This window comes from Dermacentor andersoni, chromosome 4 (assembly GCF_023375885.2).
Source record: "Dermacentor andersoni chromosome 4, qqDerAnde1_hic_scaffold, whole genome shotgun sequence".
Classification (NCBI taxonomy): Eukaryota; Metazoa; Arthropoda; class Arachnida; order Ixodida; family Ixodidae; genus Dermacentor; species Dermacentor andersoni.
Window position 1 is genome coordinate 83,113,157 of NC_092817.1, and position 22,494 is coordinate 83,135,650.

At 47.1% G+C, this 22,494-nt stretch overlaps 1 protein-coding gene across 1 annotated transcript; it reads right to left on the bottom strand.

Annotated features, from left to right (window-relative positions):
- Window positions 1–5,414: 5,414 nt before the first annotated feature.
- On the bottom strand, window positions 5,415–21,691 carry LOC126536400 (uncharacterized). Its single transcript, XM_050183334.2, has 2 exons — window positions 20,483–21,691; window positions 5,415–9,834 (listed from the first exon to the last, which is right to left on the bottom strand). Exons 1-2 carry the CDS (start codon window positions 20,489–20,491, stop codon window positions 8,710–8,712), a joined length of 1,134 nt encoding a protein of 377 aa, XP_050039291.2. The 5' UTR covers window positions 20,492–21,691; the 3' UTR covers window positions 5,415–8,709.
- Window positions 21,692–22,494: the final 803 nt, after the last annotated feature.

Sequence of the window (22,494 nt, forward strand, 5' to 3'; positions counted from 1 at the left end):
TTTTGGCACGTAAAACCCCATAATTCAATTTAATTTTTAACTGTTGGGCTTATAGCTTGTCTCGCATACAAAGTTTGGTAGCTTAACGCAAAGTACTGTTTATTCATAGCATCCCCCGATATATGTACTATTTGGTGCAAATGACCACCTTCACGTCGTAGCATCGTCGGGTGAAGAAACCGGGACAGAAATAAAGTTCGCGCATGCCACAGAGCGGATTGCATAAAATCGTACTCGGAAGAGTGCAGGCTTATGGAAGCTTCGCTGATACAAATAGCAGCATTCTTCTTGATGAAACTGCGAACTTACGTCAGGGCTTATTCTCTCTGCGACGCGACGACGTGACTGTGTACATAGGCACCAAATAGCACATGCATATATCGGGCAAATTGTTTGTACATGCAAACGGTTTATTCACAGATTAGGCCTGTGAATAAACAATTGATAGTAGCGCCCGTCCTTGTCTGTTTTGTTGCTTTTTGTATAGCAGCAACAGGCGATGGTTACCGATTTGAAGGTTCAGCTGCACCCGGAAGCTACCTGTATGGAATGTTGTATTATCAAAGAAACTATATATAGAAGCTATCTTCAGGTCTGTTTCAAATTTCAATGTGACCTATCTTGCACACCGGACATTCCAGCAGAGAGTGTCTCCAGAGCGATTGTATATATGGCCATCTGCGCAATCCTTCTGAAAAAAAAAGTTAGGTGACACGTATACATATACATTCTATTTTATTTAAAAGACATTAACCACATCAGAGAACCACCGAAATGCTTAGTTATGATTTTTAACAAGGATTGGTTTAATCGTGTACTTTAATGAGAAGGATGCACTTTAGCCCTTGAAGCCTCGACCTTAAATGCGACATTATTTCTTTGGCTACCTCCCAAGCAACATTTCATCGTCTCGCACTGATAATCAAAAGTATGCAAAGAGAGAAGTGGATAGTTCAAAGCTTCACCTCAAAGGTTTAAAAGATGCATTGATGTCATTGGTAATAGTGATAGTTTGACCCTTCATGACCTCCAGAAAAATAATATGGAGGACGGTTAAGCTTCGCCTTTAAGAGTGGAACGCAATAGCATTCAAGTATCCCTGACTGGTTCTCACGCATTCCGAAAACTGCAGCTTATGTAACCGTAATGCTTACGGGGAACACTGGCGGCGAACGCTATGCACCAAGGCGAGCTTTCTAGTAGAAATGCGGCCTCCTGCGTGGACCGATCCCGGAGGGAGTGCACAGCCGCGCCAAAAAAAAACTTAATTTTTCAGATTTCTGTTATTGTTTCGCACTTTAAGTATTTAACTATGGGAAGATTTAGCATAAAAGGCATGCGCTGTCGGTGTTTTGTTTCATGATATTTGTTTGTGGGCTGTCATTCTCAAAATTTAGAGGAATAACTTTGTCAAGAATGTAAGACAAAGTCTGAGCAATTTTAACGATAGAATAGCGTGGCAATATAACTCGCAAATATACCGCATGTCATATAGCAAGGTGTGGCATATACATATACCTAAATATATGCGGAAATTTTCGCTCACGGACAACTCCACCGACGCCGACACTGACACCGGATTTTCTGCTACACGAGGCTCTTAGCACTATCGCGTTAAAGCCTCATGACCCATTCGGGGGTCAGAACTCACAGTTTGAGAAACTGCTCCAAAGTAACTTCAGGCGATTTCGTTTCTTTAATCCGGGGATTAGAAGCCCAGGACGTCTTTTCATTGTAACCTTCAGCATTCACGGTGCCCAAGAAATTCGCATTAGGTTTAGAATGCTCTACTTGGTCTCGACTATTGGCCTGCAATTCACGGAGCGAAGTTGTACAATTAAGTATGAGGCGGCAACATTTACGCGCCGCACCACAGCATATTCATTGCGCTATACAGCGAAAATGCAGAGAATATGACAAACCGGGGCTGGTCATTCAGTCCGTACGAAGCACACTTTATTTTGCGATTGCAGTCAACAAATGCCACGCGCGTTGATGTCGAAGATCCAAGGGCTGATCCTATACATTGCTGAGTTCCTTTACGCATCCTCCAGGGGCAAACAATTTTAACAAGCACACCCTACAACAACGAAGAATTCGCTGTAAGTGGTCTAACGAGAGCCTCAAAAAGAAGCGCTTAAACTTGCACTATCCATACGTGTTAAAACACAACATGAAAAAAAAACTAGCACTTTAATTGAAGTGTGTAATTGCGACTGAAAGAGCACAACAATATGCACCGCGAAGAATTGAAGAAATAATAAGCACTACAATAAGCCGAGGAAATGCACACAGCAAAGTTATTGTTAGTGACTATTAATGAAAGCGGATATAAAAATTGACATATCCACTGTTATTGTCAAATGTTAGTTATTGTCAGTGATTATCATTTAACAGTGGATACGAAAATTGCCGGGACCTTCTTCTGCGCTTCTGGATACACCTCCAAGACCGAAGTGCATTTTCCTTAAAAGACGATAATCAAGACGACATGGCGTTGATCTCAAATCAGTTCTTTGTTACCGATGAAGAAGGCCAGTTCACAAGAACGTAAATGGCCGCACTTACAGCGATGCAGTGCTGCTTGACGTGTCCGTTCAAAGAAGCTGCCCGTGTATCTCACGTCTGACCTAAGCAGACGAGTCAAAGACTTTGTTCCGCCGCGAGCCCCGGTAAGTTTAACTGGAATAATAAGTGGAAGTCAACTCCGTGCTCCGGCCCTCCCCCCCCCCCCCTTCCCCTTTATATACCGTTGTCCCTAGAATTTCCTACAAAGCACTGATCTCTATCTAAAACGTTAGACTTGCAGTGAAATCTGAATAGCGTGTCTACTTCTGACTCTGAAAGGACGCTGGCGCAACGGGTTCAGGTTGGTGCGCATGAGCCCCAACCTGAACTTATGATCTAGATAAGCGTGGCTAGCACTAGCCAGCGCTAAACAATAATATAACGAAGGTGCCGCTGCAACTGGGAAGCAAACAAAGCAGAGAAAGATGTTGTCGGTTATTTTGCTAGCGCAGTGCACAGTCAGGGTCGTCAATATTTTTTTAGATTCAGCGTAGAATTTGTGTACCAATATCTCATGATATTATTTCATATTCCTCGCAGTACCAATGACCACGATAGGTTTGTTCTGTGTGCTCCAGTATCGCCGTTGCCTGCGTCATCCGGTAAACAATGGTCGGTCCCGTTGGGGTCGCGTGACCCAGGACGCTAACATACAAGAGTTCCGACATCGAACCACGTAACTGGACAACCAGAGTTACAGCACGAATTTCTCCCACCCATGAAGTTTATTAAAAAAAATTCCAGAGGGGACTCTGGTGCTTCGATCGTTCAGTTACCATGGGAACGATGGGTATAGGCCCCCTGCGCTGGAGCTTTGAAAGAAGCGTGGCGCCTCCTGCAGGCGCGAGGCGCTGAATCGAGTCGTATGCGGAGTCTGACTGGTCTGACTCCCTGCCTCAGTTGGCTGCGTATAGCTACCGAACACGAAGCCCCTATTTCACTTGTCCCTGGCGCGTATTTCGTGTTTATTGCGTCTGTAGCACTTAGAAGGCGAGCTAACAACTTGTCTCCTTGGTCAGAGGCCCCGCAAGACCGTCCTCGAACATTTAATCGCCTCATTCGCCAGACCCGCGTAGAAAGCGAAAGACGAGCGCTGCTGCGACGCGCCCTGCGACGCAATTGACGCCGTCGTTGACGCTACTGTTACGCCGTGAACTGTCACGAACAAGAACGACTGCATCAGAAGGTTCGGTTGTACCATTCTCCGTCAATCTTGTGCGAAGCGGATGAGCTGCAACATTCTGACATCGGCCGTTCAACGCACGGCGAAAGCGAAACTACGTGTATACTTGGCGACGGCCGTTCGCATTAGAGACGGAGCAGCGCCGTGACAGCTGTCGATAAAATGACCCGCAGCCTTCGTCGATTAAATGGATATGCTGTGTACGCTTTTGCAGTGTAAAAGTACTAAGAAACACACACCGAGACTGCGATTATGCACCGTTTCCTGATATTGTTGAAGGCAAAGTTTAGTTATCAAAGCTACGTTTATGATCTTGAAACCCCCTACATCAATAATCCTCGCCTGCCGTCAGAAGTTCTTGCACTTGCGCGGGCTGAAGCAACCGTCGGATATCTTCCGAGTCTCAGCGTAGTATTTCTAAAGCCATTGATGCGCTAAAACAAAAAAAAAAATCTGTTTCCTGACAAAACTCGCTCCATCTTGATCTCAAGCATCCTCAATCTTTTCTTTCTTTCTTCTTCCTTTCTTTTTGATACTGACTTCGAGGTACTGATGTGACAATAGAAATGAAGGATGGCTCAGTGCGTATGAAATTGCTTTCACTGATGGCCGCGGTACCGTGCTGAAAGCTCCGCCGGAGGTTGCTCTATATTTTTATTTTGGCAAGGCCGCCTTTGCTTGGTGCTGCATACGGCCTAGGTTGTCGTGGCTATAGAACTAGCTAGCGCCAAACAGTAATAACAAAGGTACCACTGCAACTGTAGAATAAACCAAGGAGAGAAAAGAAGTTATCGGTTATTTCGACAGTGCTGTGCACAGTCAGATTTTGTCTATCAGTGCGTTATCTCTTCAATTTTTTTTAGGTTCAGACTAAAATTTCTCTATCACAATATCGAATTCAAAATCCAGGGTTCGACGGAAATCCGTCTGGTCAGGAAACTTCTTAACGACAAATATCGAGCGCCGCCCAATCGCTCAATACGAAAGACGTTTCGGCCCTGCTACGGGGGTCTTGTTCACAGCGAACAATGTCTCGGTTCTAAATTCCCGGCATCAAAGCAGTTGACCTTTAATGAACGTGTGGTAGAAAGTGCTGACACTGTCTAAGAAGTGTAATGGTTGCCCCAGCTTGTAGACACCTGGACCATGTGACACGCCATCATCCACAGTTAGGCGAATTCTGCAGCAGGCGGTAAATGTAACACTTTTCAAAGCTGCGCTTTTAATGAAGTAAAATTATTGGAGCACTGCATAAATTGGGACTTTCGCCAAGTTCAGTGGCCAAAGGAAAAACTAAGTAACTGCTTATTAAAAACTTCTCCATGTTTCTTCGGTGACGTATACTAGTGCAAACATAAAGGTTCCAGCAAAAGCTCACTGCTTGTTAGCTTTAAACCACGGCGTCCAACCAGTGGTGTTACAAATTTCACTGTCATGTAAATATGCTTAAGAAGTACTCACCTTTGCGACTGATCCGCATCGCCTGTACCATGTAATCAAGTATACTTGACGACACATGAAACTGGTACCAGTATTTCCGAAGTGTTAAACATTTAGTGGTTGGTACTTTTGTGTAGTTGGTACATTTATTAGTCAGTTCTTTTATTTTCCTTTCTTCATGGGAAAAGTATCTCGTTTGGTAGAGTAATAACCGTACAGAAAATAAACGCCACTTCTTTAATAGTGTGTGCTAACTATAATGCTTACAAGTCGTTCGCTCCAGAGACCCTTGATGAAAAATAACGCGTCGACTAACCAGCAACTACTCCTATTTACGTTCCGTCACTGAACTTACCTGGACACTTTAACCAACAGTCTTCATGCTGATGACCAAGTAATACAACTGTTGTGTAGTTTTGTTGGCGGTTGTGATGCAGGATGAAGTGCTTTATTACAATTTTTGCATAAGCGCTTATTTACATAGCCAGGTGTTGCAAGTCGATGAGCTTTTATGTTGTTACAAAAGAGGAGGACGTCATTTAGTTTTCTGTGAGCAAATAGGGGGAAGAAGTTGACATATATGCATTTCACAGGACCAGTAACTTTCTATGTCAGTGCAACTATAAGCGGAATTTTTTCGAGGAGGTTATTTCGCCTTATCTCTGCCACACCCAGAGTAACTTTCTGTCGCGTAACATTAGACGACATTCTCAATTCAAAACAAGCCTTATAAATTTTCAATTTGGTGTGCTGTCAACGACAGAAACGCAAATTAAATGTCGTGGCTTGCTTATTTCGGCACCTTGAATTTCTTTAATATACTGCAGTGTCTACGACATGCTGGGTATGTCGGATTGAGGTTGAAATGAATGTTCGAGAGCAAAGGGAGAAGGAAGAACGGGAAATTATATGCTTCAGACACAGCTAGCATTGCAAATACTTGCCGACAGTTCCGCCACACGAATTTATTGAGAGCAATAATATGCGATATCCCGGAAGAGAAAGAAACGACAACGCTGTGTTGTGGAGCCTTCGTCAAATATTTGGGAACAACTTCATGTGTGACCGGACATGGCGTTCAGGGGCACGCTGGTATCACCATTTGAACTGGCTCTGAAGACCCACATGATGAAATGTACTGCGCTTCTCGTTCTAGTACTGAGGTTCGCTGTGCCAAGTCCATTACAGAAGCCTTGCAACGGAGATAGAGCTCGCGTCACACGCGCAATGGCTTCAAAATTTTGTTGACAGAGGCTGCGCTTATAGGAGCTTCACTAACCAAGAAAGAGAACGACGCTTCCCTGCGGCCAACTGCAGCCAACTGGCAAATGCCGCCGGGCAAGCTGATGCGGTGTCGCGGCACTCACGCAGGCACACCTAGACGGCTCTTCAGTTCCCAAGGTCGCACTAGAACACAATCTGACCCCGAAAGCATATTTTTCACGCAGAAACGCAGAAACGAGCTTCAATACATGGCGTGCGCACGCAATACTTAATTCTGCATAGTAGAGCCTAGGAGGTTTCTGTTACGGTGCGATCTTTTTTTTTTTTTTTTGCGGGCTTATTTGGTAACAGTCAAACTAAACTTGCTCATGAAGGCGTCCTCAAGAGGATGAACGAAAAGCGATGCTTGAATGAAAAAGAAATAGTCACATATAAATAGGTTTCGTTCTTTATAAAGTACCTCTGTACACCATGTGCATACCCGAAAGAAGTGCAAAAACAAAGTGAATGCCTTGCATTGCAAGCATAAAGTTTCAAGAACGATTCGTTTTATGTGCGAAGCATGAAAGTTGCGCGGAAACTTCTCTCGGGGCCCTTACGGTGGCGTTGTCTCATTCCTTTCGACAAATATATTAATTGTGCGCAGTGAACTTCCGCTGAGATTGTGATTACTCTCAATAAAGTCAGACACAGACAGTCTGAAGCCCGTGACCTCAGTGCTGCTGTCAACTGTCTGCGACGCAGCGCTGAGTATTCCATTATGCCGGTGACTCCAATGAACATTAACTGCTGTTGACTGTCTCTTCTTGCCTAAATATTTTCCTCCCCTTTCTCCTTCCCCCCATGGTAGCGTAGCCGAGTGGATTCAGTCCAAGTCCTTCTTAACCTCCCTGCCTTTCAGTCCTGCTTTTTTTATCTCGCTACACTTTAAGAACAATGGAGCGTCGACAGCTCCTTTATGTGGGAGAAAGTGCTCGTTCCATATTGAACTCCATTTTAGATCGTCCTCATGCGCCTCAGTAGATCACGTTAGTTTACTCCGCTTCTATCCGGTCAGAGGAAATGTACTCCTCTGGTCACTCGAGTGCGACAGCTCTCGGACAAACATCTACTTGCCCCCCCCCCCCCCCCCAACCGCCCTTGCTCAAAAAAAGAAAGAAATCGCGCGACTTCTTTCGTTCTTAGAATGCCAGGATAATACAAACGAGCTGCTGTTTTTAAACTTATTCTGTGGTGTCGTCCTCCCGTACTTCTTGGCTACAAAGAAGCTGTCCAAGGCTAAAGCTGAGATGCCACAGAGACGTGCATTTGACCCGGGTAGGAACATGGCAGTCCCTTGGCGACGGTTTCATATGCCAGCGTGATATCACGATGAGTAGCTTTATTTTGTGCGTAGCACGGGTCGATTCGATGGTCAACCAGAAACTCAACTACCTCTTGCAGATATAGTGAACGCTAATAAATTCGTGGGCAATGCACGCTAGGTTCTTTTTTTTTTCTAGATAAAAAAAAATTGTATTTTTAGAAATTCGTCATTGACTAGTACTCACTGCTCATTTTAGCTGGCACTCAGCCACATCATTTGTTTTTGCGACGTCACGAATTCAGCAGGCATGAGGACAACCATTTTATCCCATATGCACTGACATGGCAGAAAGTAAACTTTCGTACTGGTCGCAATTGGCGCATTAAGGAAATGCAATGGCTTCGAAACGGCTGTAAGGTCGGGGGAGGAAAAGACAGAAACCCTATACATCGTGCAGAATGATTGTTCATGCAAATACTCAGGTCTTGTAGTGCCGAAGCGCCCAATAATCTCAGATTTTTGCATGTAGTCTATGGTAATGAACATAGGAAGTAGGGATACGGTAGAAGGCTCGCGGGTACAATACGTCTCTTCCTTTACACCTAGAGTGTTTCGAAAAGCGCGCTGGCTGAGCAAACGTATATACCATGGGCAATATGTATAACTTCCCTTCTTTTTCTGATGACGTCTGTGGATGTTTGGCCTCCACACTCGAAGTGTGACTACCGTATATCGCTCCAATTTCCGCAAGTATATCTACAAAGCGAAGCGTCAGTGAAAGATCGGCACACGCAATTCGCTCATAGTGATTCGCGATGAAATACAATAAACAGGTACATATAAGCCTTATTTAGGAGTACCATTCTGTCAGTGGCAAGGGCCGCTTGCACCAATCAGTGGCCGATCGTCACTTATGAACGCACCTTCGATTTCGAGCCTGTCGGTGGCTATCGACCAAACTTGTGACACCCTGCAAACGAACGGTTCATCACCACCATGCACTTCTGGGCGTGTCCGCGCGAGATGTAGCCACCCGAGGTGAAAATTCGGACTTGGCCGGAGGTGAAGGCCGCGAACTCGTGGTCTGGAGCGAGATGACGATCGGTATAACAGCGCCCGCGCTGCCCATCGTCTTGGCCGGCACCGAGAATGCCCTTGTCTTGACGCCTGGCTGCCACGCGCTCTGGGAGCCACCCTGCTGCTGCTGTTGCGGCCAGATGACCTGCACGGAAGCCCCTCCACCGCCACCACTTCCGCCGCCACCTTGCTGCTGCCACTGTCCCTGCTGCGACGACACGGCCTGCTGCGTCACGGACCTCACGATGGGTATCGGCACGTAGATGAGCTTCACTTGGGTCCTCGGCAGCGATGGTTCAGGAGGCGGCGGCTGCTGTGGCTGTTGCGGATGGTGTTGCTGATTAGACTGCTGCTGATTTTGCTGCTGTTGGTGCGGTTGATGAGGATGGTTGTTATTGTTATTGTTGTTGTGGTTGTTCTGGTTCTGCTGGTACTGCCAGGGAGCACCGCCCATGGGAGCAGTGTTCTGCCACGGGTTGGGTGGGTGCTGAACGGGAGGGCTTGGCAGGGAAGTGAAAGTGGCGATATGACCCTGTTGCTGGGTGGACCACGGGAGTGAGATATCTCCGGGCGGACCGCCGTGGTTTTGATTGTGGTTTTGATGGTGGTTTTGAGACTGCTGTTGGTGCTGCTGCATTTGCCAAGGGAATGCGACACTGTTGGTTTGCCAAGGAGCGTTGCCTCCTTGCCACGAACCGGGTCCCGGACCTTGGAGGTGAACCGTGGTGATGTCGTTCACTCCGCCTCCGTTGCCGCCGCCACCTCCACCTCCGCCGTGATTATTCCACGGACCGGAAGAATGGAACAGCATCCTCACTGGATTGAAGTTTTGCTGCTGCTGCTGTTGCTGCTGCTGCTGCATCGGAGAGGAGTGCCACTGCTGTGGCCAGGGCGCCACCGCGGTCACTTGCTGCGGCCCTGACGGCGCGATGGACACCAGGTTCTCCGTGGCGAACGGCTCGTGGGTCACCCAGGCGAAGTCATCCGCACTCACCAGGCAGCATGCGCAGATGAACCCAAGAAGAGAGACGCTCTTCTATTGTGTGAACACAAAACAAAAACGCAGTGCACGGCGATGCTTAGGAAAGAAAAGACTAATGAAAATAACAGTGTCAAAGGTGCACAGTAGAAGAGTGTCTTATTGGAATTAGGCTGCGGGCAGCATTACGACTCACACGCTTTCACTCGCAGTCTGCGATCTATTACTAACAGTATTTAGCATATCAAAAACAAGGGTGCTAAGCATCACGTCATGTAAGACACGCGGATCTCGTTCAATATAAATTTTGTTTAGTGTTCCGTACTTGGTTTGGCTGGTTGTAGAAACCGCATTTCTACACAGATAGGCTGGGTAATTCGAAAGTATACCACCTGTATTATCCCTCGGACTTTCGTCAGATACTGTAAGTTAAAGGTGTGACTCTGTGACTGTCCCGTGGAACCTAGAGACCGTTCATTTATCAATATAAGCTGACGATATCGTTCTTTGGCCTTCTGCGGTGACCCGTCTTAAAGTGCGCGTAAGGATTCAGTGGGCAGCCACCCTAACACGTTTCTTTCTCCGCAGACAAGGCCCTAATGTATCCACTGAAAATGCGCGTTAATAGCGTTTGCGTGCAATCCCGAAACAACGTAATCCCTCTTTTTCAGCGGCCAGGCTGTTTCATGCCAGAAGACTCACCACTCCTTAAGTGTGATCATTGACAGGCATCTTTCGTGGAGCCTTCACTACGTCTACCTCAAGAAGAGACTAACTTCGATTATTCCCATACTGAAGTTCCTGTGCGGAGAAAATTTGGGGCGCATAGGTGTGGTCCATGCTGCAGCTCTGCATAGCTGTGTTTCTAGGCTTCTTACGTTACACCTTGCTGCTTTCGGCAAACACATGCGAAACGAATATTTTCACCCTTGAGAGTTTACAAGGACATGCTAGGGTATGTGCAGGAGTACCATTGTGCACGTCAACTCATGCAACAACCTTGATCGCGATATAGACGTCATCCCATCCCAAGATATGCCAAAATTGGCAGCCTCGGAGCACACGTTCTACTCCTCGAGTCTCTACTCACTACATTGCTGCTTTGCTATCACCGACACTTCGAGTAACATTCTTTTAGAACTTCTTGCAAGTCAGCAAGACTGCCTTCCGTCGGTTTTTACACCGATAGCAAGACCTCTGTTACCCCTGTGGTACATTGTTAGTACCGAACGTGGCGTATAGACATATAATGCACATATGCACCGACGGATCGGTACCAGCTACACAGGTGTTGCCGTCATGCCGGCCTTACTAGTAACAATCAAGTTCAAATTGTCCCACATGATGACGTATGCAGCAAGGGAGCTTGCCGACCTACGTGCTACCATTAATTGCATCGTGCAACTACAACCTCGAAAGCAGGTGTTTTATTTTGTTATTTTTATTTTTGTGAGTCTAAGGCTATCTTTCAATGTTTGCAATCAGCTCTACGACGCAGGATTCACGACTAATTGGTATCTGAAAGGAGTTATCTACCAAACCGTCTCTAGACGTGACATCATCTTCCAATAGCTGCTGGGTAACTGCGGCATCGGCGGTAACGACCTTGCTGATGATGCAGCCCGGTCAGCCCATAAAGGAACCCAGACAGTTCCCATACTCTTCGAAGGGTCTTCGTTCACTTGCTTGCATCAATACCCAAACTTCTTGGAACACCTCGAGTGTCTCGAACTGTCGACTCTACAGACTGACCCTTCATTGAAGCTGCAAATGCCATGACAGCTTTCCTGCCCAGATGGCCCTTTATACTGTGTCACATCTTGTTAGAGGTGACAATTACGAAAGCCTACTCATTATTTATTAAAGCGGCAGAGACACCTATGTGCGACTCGCTCAACTGTGAAGAGATGACCGAACACTTATTGTGCTTTTGTCATTGTTATGGCATCGAGAGCGGTGTTCTTCGGGATGTATTAAACCAGCTAGATCACAGACCATTTTGCGAGACAACGATTCTAGGATCGTCACCTCATGCGTCGTAGGGTTACAAAGCTATACGCGGACATTACTACAGCTTATGAAACCTACCAGCCTCAGTGATAGACTGTTGCCGTGATGAAGAACCCCTCGTGATCGCAGTGCTACTGCTTTCCCCTTTTTTCCCCTCTTTCTTTTCATCCTTTAGCCCCCTTCCCCCACGTAGGGTAACAAACCGGACGCGGGCGTGGCGGAGTCCTTCCCTTTCATTTTTCCCTTCTCTCCTCGTTCAACGTAGGATCACTGTGCATCCGTGGACCACCGTTTCATAAACAGCGGCTTAACAATGATTCTGTAGCGCATCGCATTCACATTTTTGTTCACGCTGTAAACGTACTCATAACCTCCGCCGTCTCACTCTCTCTCTCTCTCTCTCTCTCTCTCTCTCTCTCTCTCTCAATGTTCATTTGTTTACTGCTTTGACGCCGCGGTGTGCATATACGTTCCAAATTCTCCACTTGCACGCCTCCAGCCGAAGTTTGCAAACCTCGCCCACCAAGATTAGGGAATGTTCCGCATGCAGCTATAGGCTGGCGTCGTTTCCTCATAAAAGTACTGGAAATGGCAGCGGTTAAAGGGGCACCACCCTCTGGCATGACAGGCTAGCGCATAGGCAGGCCTACCATGTTAACGGGGTCTGACAGCAGCGACACTCATTTAGAAGTTACTTAGGCTTGGGCTGAACTAGGTGCGTGAAAGCTTCTACCGTGACGCCACGAGAGACGGAACTAGGTAAACTCAGCAAATGTCAATGTCGCGTTGCAGTGTTTTTCTTTTTTCTTCTTTTTTTTTTCTTATCATGGAAGAAAAATCAAGAACGCGAGGATGGTTTTTTGATGTCGATTGTACCTGTGTGCACGTTGTTTCGGGTGAAACCATCAAGTTGGGGCGTTATAACGTAAAGCTATTCTAAACTTTTCGATTCCAATTCTGCAATCAGCCCTCCGCTATTGGTCAAACACTTTTTTGGACCACCCCCACTTCACCTGTCGGTCACGCAACGTCATAAAAACCGCGATAGCTCCCTTACTGATATGACGTGTACACACTGATTATGCGTTATTTGACCAAATAAAACAAAAATAGTTATTTCTGATTCGACACCTTTTCGCCATTAGCCCTCGGCTATTGGTCAAAAGTTTTCGGGGTGCACCCACTTCACTTGCCTGTCACGCTACATCACAAAACCTCAAAAATTCACCGCGTCAGGGTGACGTGTACACTTTAACGATGCATTAATATGCTGAAAAAGAAAACAGAAATTTCTTCTGAATAGCCGCAGGTTGCCCCGTTCCGAAAGGAATAAAAGATGGCTGCCACCGATCGCTCAGGTACAGGCTACTCGCATCGGCCGGAAAGCATGGGCTTATTTGCGTATAATAAAGCTTTTTGCGTGGCCGTGCAACATTTTTGAGCACTTTCGGCACGTTCACGACCTCGTTCTGCCAATTATTGTTTGCTGAGGATCCGTTTTAGCGTCATTCTTATGCTTCCGTTGCATGCCGCCGCGATTTTTGACCAGCCACCGCAAGCTAAGTAAGGGAAAGCAGACCGATCGCAGACGCCGGCTCCACCCTCTTCATGAGGTTATCGATTTTCAGTGCAGTGGCTCCGCCTCATTGAATCCCTCTCCGCTTGATCATGCTCCTCGCCTCTTGTCAGCCACTTAGATAAGAAAAACCGCTAAATGTAGGCTATGTTACTCGTTTTTCAAGCAAACAAAAGTGACCTCCCATGAACGAGGAGAGCGTTTGATTGGTCTGTTCAGACAACCCTGCGGGTGACCGCCCGATGCTTGCGTCGGCGGTTACGCAAATTTGACGTCAGGAGAGTGGAATAAAAACAAATTGGAATAGTTTTACGTTATAGGGCCCTTTATTGTCATATAGGTAATCGTCAAACTTCCTATCTTCCGTTAACGCGTGGCCAACGGACTTCGCGCGCGTTTTTCCAAATAACTGTGAGCAGAATGCAGACGCGTATTATGAGAATTAAGAGCCACTCGCAGACGCCAAGTTGCACTGATTCAGGTATGTGGACACGGAGCGCGCTTAGATTAACGTTGTTTCTGTCAGCGCATTGAATACTAACGTTGCCCACGCACGCCCGCACGTACGCGAATACTTATTACACTATTTTTCTTTAAGGACTGATCCCCTAAATCAGCATAGAGCACATAAAAATGTTATAACGTATAGTATTCCCGCGAGAACAGGGGACATTCGGGAGGAGGATGTCTCGGCTGTTCCTGAATTCCTTAGGCGATGTGGACTTCATGTGGATAAGGTAAATATTAGCAGATTTATTTCAGTGCTTCGGGTGAAGAATGTGGGCACGGGGCGACGCGGCATATCGAGCCAGATTGCTCGGAAGCCGCTAGCTCGATACCGCATTTCAATACCGACGCCTCGTTTCGATGTGGCCGAAGGCGAAATCACTCATTTAATAAGATTTAGGCGCACGTTAAAGTTGAGAGCTAATGCCCCAAGCGTTAAAACCCTAAGTTGTCCAAATTCATCCGGAGTTCCCCACTACGGCGCGCCTCATAATCTGATCATGGTTTTGGCACGTAAAACGCCAGAATTTGTTTCATTAATTTTTAACTAATTGTAAGCTGCATGTACCTCTCCTGATGAAGCGGCCCTCTGGGTGCTCCCTTTCCCTTCTTTCTTACCATCTCTTAACCATCTTCACTATATACGTATAGGATATCAAACCGGACGCGCGTGAGGTTGACCTCTACAACTTTCGTTTCTCTATTCTCTCTCTTCTGATATGGAAGTTAATTTCGCTGACACATCATTCGAACCAGGGGCAATCTGAAACGGTGCAATGATCACTGCCTAACATTGTAAGTTAAGAAAAATCGCTAATTACCTTTTGTAATTGAATACTTCGGAGAGCATGTTACAAGTGCGGAGTAGAATTCTGCAAATATTTAAAGCAGGTTCGCATAGCTATGCGGAGACCATGGCACCTGCATCGAAATATTCGACAGCAAAATCGGCCACGATACACAATGGCGTTTTTAAAGCGTTCTTTTCCTTTGACTTCAGCAGTAAGCAAGGAAAGCTTTCTCTTTTCTTCTTTCTCTCTCTCTGCTGTTTTTTGTTTGGATGAGGAGGGGGGAGAGGGCTAGAAGTTATTAACAGTAACACTAGTGCATTATGCGCAATAACAGACATTTCAATGCTTGTGCCGAACTAGAGATGCCTATCAAGTATATAGATGCGCGTCTGACCGGCTTACTCCGTGAGTGAGGACTGTCCGCTAACCAAAGCAATTAATTTAATAACTGGTTAGTTAAACTCAGTTAGTTAAATTCACACCGAAACACCCGCTGCGCGCACTGTATACGGGAGCACGCACGACGAGTACGACAAGGGCTGCCGCCGTAGGCGGCCAGCGACTCGGGCTTCGAAAAGCTGGCACGCGGAAAAAAAAAGACGCGGACGCGCGATATGGAAAGCGCGGAAAGCGAAAGGCGAAAGCGTGCGTCACGCGCAAGAGCGTACGCCAGTAGCTGCAGCAGCAGCCCCTGCACTCCTATCTCGCATCGCACGGCCACCGCGCAATGCTTTTCCCTCTCAACGAGGCAATAGTCGACAGTGCGTCTCGTCCGTCGCCCATTTAGGAGAATCTGCTCCCGTAAAAAAAAATAAAAAATCGAAAGAATAGAAAGGAGGGCGGGGGGAGTGGACACGAGCGTGGTGACCTAGAGCGACGCTACGCGATTGTCGCGGCTAGGCGGGCGTCGAACGCGTCGCACTCTATCCGTTCCATCGTGCGTAAGTGTGGCTCATTCTATTCGTGCTGCTTTATAAAGCTGCCACTCGACCGCTGCTTTTAGCGCCGATTTGAGTTCGTACCCTGCGGTGCGCATTCAGATGCGAGATGTGCGAGATTTCACTGGCTGGTCGAGATGAGACTCGCCAGTCGATGTGACATGCGCTAGTGGCTGGGCAGGCGCGAAATTCAACTTCCTCAGACTGGCGCAGCCTGAGAGTGGCAGGTTTCGCTTAGATCGTTGATTTGGTTTACGTCGCCGGACGGGATGCGTGTGTTTGAACAATGAGGCGTGACGAAGCATAACGCATTAGTAACGAACAGGTGACTATACACAGAAACTTCGATTCTTCTCCTTTTTCGCTAATCGGTGTCTTGAATGGTTTTTTTCTCTCTCTCTTTCTTTCTTTTTTTTTTTTTTTTTTGCTGTCGAAAGGTGGCGACAGCGTCGCCGCATCTTTGTGGCGTCTCTCTCGTCAGATTTTCCATATACCGGGTTACCTAGATTAATGGAAACTAATAATGAAATGTCTGCTGGTGGTAGATATCGCTATTCTGCCACGTCACCTGGATTACTTGAAGGGGTGGGTACTTATTCATCGATTCACGGTGATTAATGTCCCATGCAAAGCAACTCTGGTACTGTGAGGGACGCCGTTGCGGGGGACTCCACAACAATTTCGACCACCTCGGGTTCTTTAACGTGCGTCTAAACGAGCAAGTACATGAGCGTGCGGCGCGACAGCCGGGAGTCGAAGCCACGACCTCGAGCGTGGTAGCAGAATATTACGCCATAGCAGCTGGGCAACCGCGGCGGTTGAAGAGTTGCACGCCACTTGCAAGACAAATCGCAGAGTGAGATTAGCTGATGAACAAAATTTCAGAAAGTAACCTTGTAATTAATCACTTCAAAGCACATGTCCTTATTGGGGGATTGAAGATCGGGCGGTAATGAAGTATAATATTCATTTAGCACAAATTCTGTGCTCAGCGCTAGTTTGAAGAAATGCGACTCTCAAAGTCTCCGGCGAAATGCACTGGCGTTCCAGCTAACACTCGCCGGCACTGTGTAAGATTGTGTGCCGCTAAGTGTTAACAGGAACATCAGTGCATTTCGCTGAGAGCGTGGTTCTCGAAATTTGTGCTAAAGATAGCTTTTCTACTACATTATTTTGCTTCATTAATGTTTGGCTTTAATGTCGCACTTGGTACATGCCCTCTTAATCGATTAATTACAAAGTTCATTAGTGAAAAAATAGGTAATTAGATCGATAATCACTCTGGAACTTGTCTGGCAAGTAAAGTCCACCTGCTGAAGTAATGCATGCTGACGTGACAGAACCGCGGTATCTACCACGGATAGTTCTTCACGTCTGTTTTCCTTTAACTAGATAAACCGCCGCATAGCGTTAATCAGCTCTAGTTTTCCTCATAATAGTTTGGTAAGTTACGCGCTGTCCCACGGTAAACAATGAGAACTAAATCCCTCCCTCAACGGAAAAGTTCTGCCGCCCTACCAGAGTCGAAAAAATTAAGTTTTACGCATTTGGAGCATTCGTAATGTGAAAGAGCTCATTTGGGTAATTATTTTTCGTTACAGCGCAAACATCCCCGCATTTTTTCTCAACTGCAAATGGTGGTCTCTTTATTTATTTTTTTTTTCGACTCTTCCAGCAAACCATCTTAATTATAGGTTCCCCGCTTTGCTACAAACACGCGCTTGCCAGAGGATACGTCTGCATATAGGTGGAGCTCGGTCAGTGACACCTGAGCAACTAAAAAAAAAATAAGAAGAAGAAAAGAAGAAGACAAGGCGAAGCAAGGCAAGGCCGCTGGCGACGTCGTTAAGAAATGCCTACTCGATGCTGAACTGATCGCGGAACGCGAACTGACGTCGAAAACGAGAGCATCGAGCGCGTTCATCCAAGACGGGTCAACGAAACGCGGCTGCATCTTTTCCAGCACAGCCAATGCGCTGAAGTCGCTTTTGTAGACGGACCGAGGGGCAGCATCGTCGAAGTGACTGCGCTGCGCATGCTCCTAAAGCTGGATTGTCCAGATGCGGTGGGCAGCGCATACATTATTAACGGGCAAGGACGACTCGCAGTACTTGATTGTAGCGGGCGCCATACCCGTTCACCACGCTCTGCCCCGATCGGCGTGTAGAGGAAGCACGTGCCTGCCTGAAGTTGCCCGCGTTCACTCCACGGTTCTGGCGACGGCGAACGGAGAGAATAGCTTCGAGGTGTCCCGACGCCTTGCTCTGTTCTTAGCTGCGTCTTCAGCGACTTCATCATTCGAAAAACGCAGGGGCGATGGTGATAAGGGCTAGATGGCCTGCATCAAAAGTCTAAGTTCATAAAAGTTCGATTGCCGTTCCCGACGGCGTTGTTTAAGCAAAGGGCGAAGCGCGGAACTAGCAAGCTGTGCGTTGACGGCCAAGTTGAAGGCCGTCGTTGGCTAATCCTTTCAGCCATAGACGAACGCTTCGATTAAATTTGACAATCCAGACTAATCCCAGGCACTAAAGCGTGTAAGGCAATAACTCGAAAAACACCGCTGTCGTTCAATTAAACCGAAAAAAAAAAAGCTACGGCGTTGAAAGGCCGCAGTTTAGAAAGCTGCATCCTTTCGTTAAAACTGATCAGCACAGATGTATAGAATCCAGCGGGGCGTGCGCTCGACCTCTTGCACTAACAGGCATTAAAATTACAGCATTTCTCGCTGATACTGCTCCAAAAAAAATAAAGGGATGGGGGATAATGATTGTTGAGAGAATAAAAGTCTCGGAGAAGTGAGACGACCGTGACGAAGTCAAGGCTACGTTCTAGCCAGCGAACGTCTATGACAAAACTAAAGAAAAGAAAAGAAAATTGGCAAGGACGCCGAAGTACGCAGTTTCATCTTGACCATCGCCCCTACGCGCTTTGAAACAGACTTTTCATCGTTCACCGAATCTCAGGAAGAAATTATTGTCACTAAAGCACGTTTCATTATTCTGCCTGCGTCTTTGTTGTCACAGCACTACTTTCACATTTTGTCTAGCAGGGAAATATAGAAAATTAGGCAGGCGATGGGCCGAGCAATTAGGTGACATCCCTGAGCGAGTGGTACTAGGTTCCTGCCGCAGACATGGCGTTCGTGTGCTTCAGTAAATTTCTTCCTTTATCTTTTTATTGGGGAACAAATTGGGAAATTAAGCCTTGTAAATTCTTACGTGCTGGACAGTGCGTCTGTTTAACGTAAAGAAATATAAATTCTTACGTGCTGAGCAGTTAATTGTTGAATATTTGTTTTCATGTCGAAGTGGTGCTCTTTCCGCTCTTGAACGTTATGGTTCTCAAATAATTGTTATTTATCCTTTATACTTTTTTTCGCTTCACAAGGGCAGCTGCTCTAGCTTATTTCACTCTTTGTGGACTTTTATACACCGTGCCAAAGAAATATATCATCATCACAGTCGGGGCAACCAGAAAATAGAATAAGTACAAAATATTCAAGAGAGTACGGCTGTAACGCTGCGCGAAGCACCGTCAAAGTTAGCGCTCCTGCCAAAGATGTCACACTGTCATTGCTCAGGCCTCTCTTGATGATCGAATAAGCAGGAATAATGAGCACGCGCTTTGTACATTTGCGCCATATAACTGGGCCCGAATTCGCAAATATCATCGTTCGTAAGTGCTTGTCGCTATTTGCCGGCCACCTTTGATGATAATAAGACCGGAAGCAGGACTGACTGGAATTTAATCTTACGAAGAATTTTATTGCGATGTCTTTTTGTGTATCGGGCGGATCCCCTGGAATTTACAAGCTGTCATCAGAGCCTAAGTAAAGCGACAGCAAATAGGACTTATTCTTCCTCAAACATTGCATCTTAAGCGAAATGCAAATATCGCAGAAAAGAAAGTGATGTTCTGTACAATTTGGTCAAGAGGTGAATTATTGGTCAGTCATTCGAAAACGACACCGAATGGACGGTCAGTTTAGAAAGCTGCATCCTTTCGTTAAAACTGAGCAGCACAGATGTATAGAATCCAGCGGGACGTGCGCTCGACCTCTTGCACTAACAGGCATTAAAATTACAGCATTTCTCGCTGATACTGCTCCAAATTGCCGATAGCGGCACCAAAGCACCAGCTCTGTGCACCACGCGACAGCTTCGGCCGATGGGAAGTGAAGTGACAGGCACACTTTCTCCAGACACTGTACGCTGTGGTCTGTCGCAGTTATTGCCATCGCCAGGTTCAGTTTCCATCTTGCTCCTCCGCATCGGTTTATCCCACCAGCACCACATTCAATAACAGCTGCACGATATCACCGATCGCGGTTTAGTGTGGGACAAAGCGAGAAGAGTTGGAGGAGGAATTCTTAGCTGCCAAGGAAACTGTTAACTTCCTCTCTCAGTGCGGACATCTGAACTATTCGGCCGCCTCAAAACGAGGAGCCATCCGTCTTCCAAGTTCATGTATAGGTGACCTTCCTTCCGAAGTACCGATCACAGTTTGACGCTGTTTAGTTTCATTGATCTGACGATCGAGAGCCGGCGTATTCAGCGTAAGGGGATCGCTGGAAAGTAGGTGTGTGCGTGTGTGTGTGTGCGTGTGTGTGCGCGTGTGTGTGCGCGTGTGTGTGCGCGTGTGTGTGCGCGTGTGTGTGCGTGTGCATGCGCGCGCGCACACATCACGGAGACGGGAACCACGATCCACGGAGCTCACTCTCAAGCTCGGAGCCACTTTCGCCATCGAACACTTTCCCCGCTCTGACAAACACGACGCCTCCCGAGAGTCGCGCGCGTGTCCACCGAAGACATATCCAGAGTGCGCGACGACGAATGCTGCGGTGAAGCAGAGCTCGCAGAGGCTGGCGGCGCTCATATACTCACGTGGCCCATGCTGGCGCGCGGCGCACAGTGCGAGTCCGGAGCGAGGGGAGAAAGCCAGCCGGCTGCTTTGCCGCTTTTTGGGGGTGGCCGGGCGCGGACGACGCTCTTTATACGCGTCAGCCGCGCGCGGGCCGCTTCATCTGGGTCAGGGGCCCGGCTGCTCTACCCTTCCCCCGCCGCTGACGGCGACGACGGCGATCGCCGTCCCATTTCGGCCACTCGCTAGCCATCCCGCTCCTCCGGCGAGATCGTCCGCGCGAGCCGATCGCCCTGCGAGGCGTACACGCAGGTAGACTCTGCGCGTATACGAACTACACCGAGTGCCCGAGAGTACCTGCGAGCAGCCGCATCTACCCCTTCCCGCCCGAGACTACCCCAACAGCTACACCCATTCCTTTACCACCGAACAAATGTCTCTATTTAAAATAACATCGCGGGCGGGGTGCCCCCACTCTGCAGAGATGCGCGTGCGTCCGAGAGTTACAACGGTTCAGCCCTGCACGCCCAACCGGGCAATGCTTTGTGACCCCCTGTAGATCCATTGCTGGACGTCTGCAGGGGAGAAAGCGCTGCGGTGCATCGGGACTCTAAGAGACTGAGCGCATGTATAAGCCGTCTCTTGATGGCTCCTCTTGTTTTGTTGCGCGTGACTTGTGTTTTTTCTTTTGCGATTTGTGTCGTGAGTCTCGCTTCTTCTCATGTAAGACGCTCGGGTCCTTTTGGCTGAGAACCCCAGCGCAGAGATACGCCTCTGTTTGGGCAGACCGCTCGTTTAAGTTGTTCATTAGTGAGAAGGCCTTGTCTATTTCACAGGACCTTCGTGGAGAGGGGAAAAAAATGAAGGGATGGGGGATAAAGATAGTTGAGAGAATAAAAGTCTCAGAGAAGTGAGACGACCGTGACGAAGTCAAGGCCACGTTCTAGCCAGCGAACGTCTACGACAAAACTAAAAAAAAAAAAAGAAAATTGAGAAGGACGCCGAAGTACGCAGTTTCATTTTGACCATCGCCCCTACGCGCTTTGAAACAGACTTTTCATCGTTCACCGAATCTCAGGAAGAAATTATTGTCACTAAAGCACGTTTCATTATTCTGCCTGCGTCTTTGTTGTCACAGCACTACTTTCACATTTTGTCTAGCAGCGAAATGCAGAAAATTAAGCAGACGATGGGCCGAGCAAGGAGGTGACATCCCTGAGCACTGTAAAATAATTTACACCCTAAAAAGTGAAAAAGGGTGTAAATGTGTCTATAACTCACACCCTATGGGTGTTATCTATATGACGGACACCCTAAGGGTGTGAGTTATACACACATTTACACCCTTTTTCACTTTTTAGGGTGTAAATTATTTTACAGTGAGCGAGTGGTACTAGGTTCCTGCCGCAGACAGGCGTTCGTGTGCTTCAGTAAATTTCTTCCTTTTTCTTTTTATTGAGGAACAAATTGGGAAGTAAGCTTTGTAAATTCTTAAGCGTTGTACAGTGCAACTGTTTAACGTAAACAAATATAAATTCTTACGTGCTGAGCCGTTAACTTGTTTAATCTTTGTTTCCATTTCCAAGTGGTGCTCTTTCTCCTCTTGAACGTTATAGTTCTCAAATAATAACTGTTTCTCCTTTATCCTTTCTTTTTTCGCATCACAAGGGCGGCTGCTATAGCTTATTTCACTCTCTGACCGTTTATACGCCGTGCCAAAGAAATGTATCATCGTCACCGTCGTGGCAACCAGAAAATAAAATACGCACAAAATATTCAAGAGAGTACGGATGCAGTACACACCCTGGCTCGGCGGTCATCGCTGCGCGAGCCACCGTCAATGTTAGGGCTCTTGCCAAAGATGTCACACTGCCCTTGCTCATGCCTCTCTTGATGAACGAGTAAGCAGGAATAATGAACACGCTCCTTGCACGTTTGCATCAGAAAACTGGGCCCGAATTCAGATATATTTTCGTTCGTAAGTGCTATTTGCTATTTGTCGGCCGCCTTTGATGATGATATGTCCGGAAGCAGG